Raw genomic sequence first — 5,000 nt, 5'->3', positions numbered from 1 at the left:
AGCCTCCAAAAGCAATTTAATCTGTCACAAATTCAGATTATTTCTTTGTAAGCACTCTCAAACAGCGGTGTGGCTTTTATTTTAAACTCCACCCCCTGTCACCTCCCGCTTCCCTTCCATGGCCCCACCCCTGTGAGTGCCTCTAAACCACACCCCCTGTATGTGTGTGTGTGTGTGTGTGTGTGTGTTCCACAGCTTGTTTCCATTCCAGATGGGAGCTTTATGTCCAACACGTGCGAAACTTTGCCCTTTTCATTCCTTGTTTGGGAATCCCAAATCCTGCTGCTACTCTCCTGTCTAAACTGTTTTCCCGTGACATCTGCTATAATTCCATAGTGCCGCCATAATTCCATATCACACGCATAATGACACAGAGCAATAATTTAACAGTATTACTGGAGTTAGAACCAGTGTTGCACTATACTAGTAGTATTCTAGAACCAGTAGTATTACTACTTCAGCTGAGTCAAAACCAGTACTATAGTACCAGTGTAGGGCTTTTAGTTCTGGTATGGAACTATCCTCCCCTGTTTACCTACAACCAGGGGCGGAAATGTGTACAGGTGCAGATTTAAAGCATGTGAAAGCTTATTACTTTATCTGACTCCAAAATGTGATAACGTTGCAAAGAGGTCCATCTGAGCCAGCTCAATGCACGTGACCAACTTTACAAAGTTGCTTACTTAACTGTACCTTACTTTGGCAGATGTTTACTGTAAGGCATGCTTTATCGGTAATTAACATTAACATATATCAGACGTACTTCTAGTTCATCCTGGCCTACTGCAGACATAAGCAAGAGAAAGACTCGTTAAAATACATTAATTTTCATTAACCAACAATAAAATCATTAAATAGTAGAAGAGCTACTCTAAAGCAAAACAAGCAAAGACGACAAAGCCCATGGAGTCCGAGTTGTACAGGACAGTGCATGAGGCCTGGAGGTGACAGAGGCCCACACAAGGTTCTGACCCACTTACCCCAGCATATCAGAAGAACCGCAGATATCCAAAACCAGGTTAAACCAATGGGAATCAGATTGGTGTTCTAGACCACGGATTCCATTTGTATACAGGACATGCCCCCGTCATGGAAGTGTATGTTACGCCATGTAGCCCTTATTAGACTTGCTCGTGAGACCGCCGAGGACGTCATCTTTTCCACTACACGGTATGCTGCAAGAGGAATCCGCACGGGCCAGGCAAACGTAACCAGGATGTAAGCCAGACACAAATGGTCAGGTTCATTCTGCTTCTATAGGACCTCCTTAAGGCAGATGTTCCCAGCTGTGGCTGTCTGTGTCTCCCAGTGGAAAGGGCTCACCTTCTGTTCCCAGTTTTTGCAGGAACTTTGAATCCTGACCCCCCCCCCCCCCCCCCCCCCCCCCCACACACACACACCAGTAACTTAGAGTAGCAGTTTAACTACACCATTTGAACCAGTAGTGTAGTGTACTAATAGTGGAGCCTGGACGTGGTATTTTAACAGCGTCAGGGTCAGAAGAAGCACTGCGGCAATGGTGTACTGGAACCAGGAGTGGTTAAACATTTCACCCTGCCCAGAGGTCTGACCCAGCCACGATTATACAGCAGTGCACTTCCACTGGTGCTTCGCAACCAACATAGCTGCTTGAGAACCTGCGAGCCCTGTGGTACAATCTGAAGAAGTGTAGGATCAGGTCAGGGTGTGTGTGTGTGTGTGTAGCGTAGGCTTTGGATGTGGTGGGTGTGTATGGGTGTGTATAATGTGGCATGGGTGGATCTGTTTTGAGGTGACTGTGGGTATGTGGGTGTTTAGCTCGTGGTTGTAGGTGTGTATGCTTGTGCCATGAATCACCTTGTTCATCTTGTCCCCACAGGCTCTCCCTACACCTTAGGGAGAAGGAGGAGAGCTGGTTGTCATGCCAACGCCGATGTGAATCCTTGCAGCAAGAGCTGTTGGCGTGGCAACAGAAGGGGGCGGAGATGACCCAGGGACTGGAGAGGGCGAAGGGCGAGAGGGAGGAGCTACAAACTGCCCTGGAGATTACTCGCACACAAACCACTACACTACTGCAGGAGAGGTACACACACACACACGCATACTACAATGCTACTGCAGGAGAGGTACATGCACTGACACACACAAAAGACTATGGTACTGATGGTACTACAGGAGACACACACACACACACACACACACACACACACACACTTACACATGAAACCCCGACAGTATTGCAAGAGAGATATATACATGTACATACACACACATGCACACTCACAAAAGAAACCGCTACACTACTGCAGGAGACATGCACACACACACACACACACACACACACACACACACGCACGCCGACACTGCTGCAGGTGGGATCATCATTATACCTCAGCGGTGTCACCTGCTTTGTGTTCGACCTGTCGAGCACTTGCGTGCGTTCTGCACAGTCTGCACGGTCCCGCAGCATGAGCAGCTGCTCACACAGGAGGCCAAGCACACGTGGCCATTCCTCAGAGCACGAAACAAACGAAACAACACCGACACCGCGCTCCAACACGGCCGACGCCTGTCACCAAACAGAACCCCGTGTGCGTGTGTGTCTCTTCCATGCCTGTCTTCTCTGTCCTATTCACCCAGTCCACCTGTTTCTTAGGGTGGCAGTGCCATGATGCCTGTCTGTCTTTGTCTCTCATTAGCCTTTAGTTGCTGGGGTTCCCACCTGTGTGTGTGTGCGTGCGTGTGTACGCATGTGTATGTGTGTGTGTGTACGTCTGTGTGTGGGCTTATGTACATGTACGTGTGTGTGCATGTCTACATGTGTTTGTGTGTGTGTGTGCTTGTGTGCTTGTGTACATGTGTGCGTGTACCTGTACTTGTGTGTGTGCATATGTGTATGTACGTGTGTGTAAGTGTGCGTGCGTGCGTATCTGTACGTGTGTGTGTATCTGTACATCTGTATGTGTGTGTGTGTGTGCGTATCTGTATGTGTGTGTGTGTGCGTATCTGTATGTGTGTGTGTGTGCGTATCTGTATGTGTGTGTGTGTGTGCGTATCTGTAAATGTGTGTGTGCGCCTATCTGTACGTGTGTGTGCGCGTATCTGTACGTGTGTGTGCGTATGTGTGTGAGCGTATCTGTACGTGCGTGTGTGTCTGTGTGTGTGTGTGTGTGTGACCATATCTGTACGTGTGTGTGAGCATATCTGTGCGTGTGTGTGAGTGAGCGTATCTGTGCGTGTGTGTGTGAGTGAGCGTATCTGTGCGTGTGTGTGTGAGTGAGCGTATCTGTGCGTGTGTGTGTGAGTCAGCGTATCTGTACATGCGTGTGTGAGTCAGCGTATCTGTACGTGCGTGTGTGAGTGAGCATATCTGTACCTGCGTGTGAGTGAGCGTATCTGTACGTGTGTGTGTGTGTGTGAGCGTATCTGTACATGCGTGTGTGAGTCAGCGTATCTGTACATGCGTGTGTGAGTCAGCGTATCTGTACATGCGTGTGTGAGTCAGCGTATCTGTACGTGCGCGTGTGTGTGAGCGTATCTGTACGTGTGTGTGTGAGAGAGAGAGAGAGAGTGTATCTGTATGTGTGCGCACGTGTGTGTGTGAGCGTATCTGTACATGCGTGCGTGTGTGTGTGTGTGTGTGTGTGTGTGTGAGTGAGCGTATCTGTACGTGTGTGTGTGTGTGTGTGAGCGTATCTGTACATGCGTGTGTGTGTGAGCGTATCTGTACATGCGTGAGTCAGCGTATCTGTACATGCGTGTGTGAGTCAGCGTATCTGTACGTGCGTGTGTGAGTGAGCATATCTGTACCTGCGTGTGTGAGTGAGCGTATCTGTACGTGTGTGTGTGAGTGAGCGTATCTGTACGTGTGTGCGTATCTGTACGTGTGTGTGTGTGAGCGTATCTGTACATGCGTGTGTGTGTGAGCGTATCTGTACGTGCGTGTGTGTGTGAGAGCGTATCTGTACGTGCGCGTGTGTGTGAGCGTATCTGTACGTGTGTGTGTGTGTGTGTGTGAGCGTATCTGTACGTGTGTGTGTGTGTGTGTGAGCGTATCTGTACGTGTGTGTGTGTGTGTGTGAGCGTATCTGTACGTGTGTGTGTGTGTGTGTGAGCGTATCTGTACGTGTGTGTGTGTGTGTGTGAGCGTATCTGTACGTGTGTGTGTGTGTGTGTGAGCGTATCTGTACGTGTGTGTGTGTGTGTGTGAGCGTATCTGTACGTGTGTGTGTGTGTGTGTGAGCGTATCTGTACGTGTGTGTGTGTGTGTGTGAGCGTATCTGTACGTGTGTGTGTGTGTGTGTGAGCGTATCTGTACGTGTGTGTGTGTGTGTGAGCGTATCTGTACGTGTGTGTGTGTGTGAGCGTATCTGTACGTGCGTGTGTGTGTGTGAGCGTATCTGTACGTGTGTGTGTGTGTGTGTGAGCGTATCTGTACGTGTGTGTGTGTGAGCGTATCTGTACGTGTGTGTGTGTGTGTGTGAGCGTATCTGTACGTGTGTGTGTGTGTGTGAGCGTATCTGTACGTGTGTGTGTGTGTGTGAGCGTATCTGTACGTGTGTGTGTGTGTGTGAGCGTATCTGTACGTGTGTGTGTGTGTGTGAGCGTATCTGTACGTGTGTGTGTGTGTGTGTGTGAGCGTATCTGTACGTGTGTGTGTGTGTGTGTGAGCGTATCTGTACGTGTGTGTGTGTGTGTGAGCGTATCTGTACGTGCGTGTGTGTGTGTGTGAGCGTATCTGTACGTGCGTGTGTGTGTGAGCGTATCTGTACGTGTGTGTGTGTGTGAGCGTATCTGTACGTGTGTGTGTGTGTGTGAGCGTATCTGTACGTGTGTGTGTGTGTGTGTGAGCGTATCTGTACGTGCGTGTGTGTGTGTGAGCGTATCTGTACGTGCGTGTGTGTGTGTGAGCGTATCTGTACGTGTGTGTGTGTGTGAGCGTATCTGTACGTGCGTGTGTGAGTGAGCGTATCTGTACGTGCGTGTGTGAGTGAGCGTATCTGTACGTGCGTGTGTGTGTG

The 5,000-nt window shown here is 49.4% G+C and overlaps 1 protein-coding gene across 5 annotated transcripts in view; it reads left to right on the top strand.

The window, feature by feature from the left end:
* lekr1 (Leucine-, glutamate- and lysine-rich protein 1) overlaps window positions 1–5,000 on the top strand; it is an 84,656-nt gene that overhangs the window by 59,143 nt on the left and 20,513 nt on the right. For all 5 annotated transcript variants that reach the window (XM_081716094.1, XM_081716095.1, XM_081716097.1 and 2 more), the window contains one exon: window positions 1,859–2,062. In XM_081716094.1, coding sequence (XP_081572220.1) covers window positions 1,859–2,062 — 204 coding nt within the window. The remainder of the gene's footprint in view (window positions 1–1,858; window positions 2,063–5,000) is intronic.

The sequence above is a fragment of the Electrophorus electricus genome, chromosome 6, assembly GCF_041902795.1.
Source record: "Electrophorus electricus isolate QZ-2024a chromosome 6, ASM4190279v1, whole genome shotgun sequence".
Classification (NCBI taxonomy): Eukaryota; Metazoa; Chordata; class Actinopteri; order Gymnotiformes; family Gymnotidae; genus Electrophorus; species Electrophorus electricus.
Note: the sequence above shows the minus strand (reverse complement) of the source record. Positions and strands in the feature narration are given on the sequence as shown.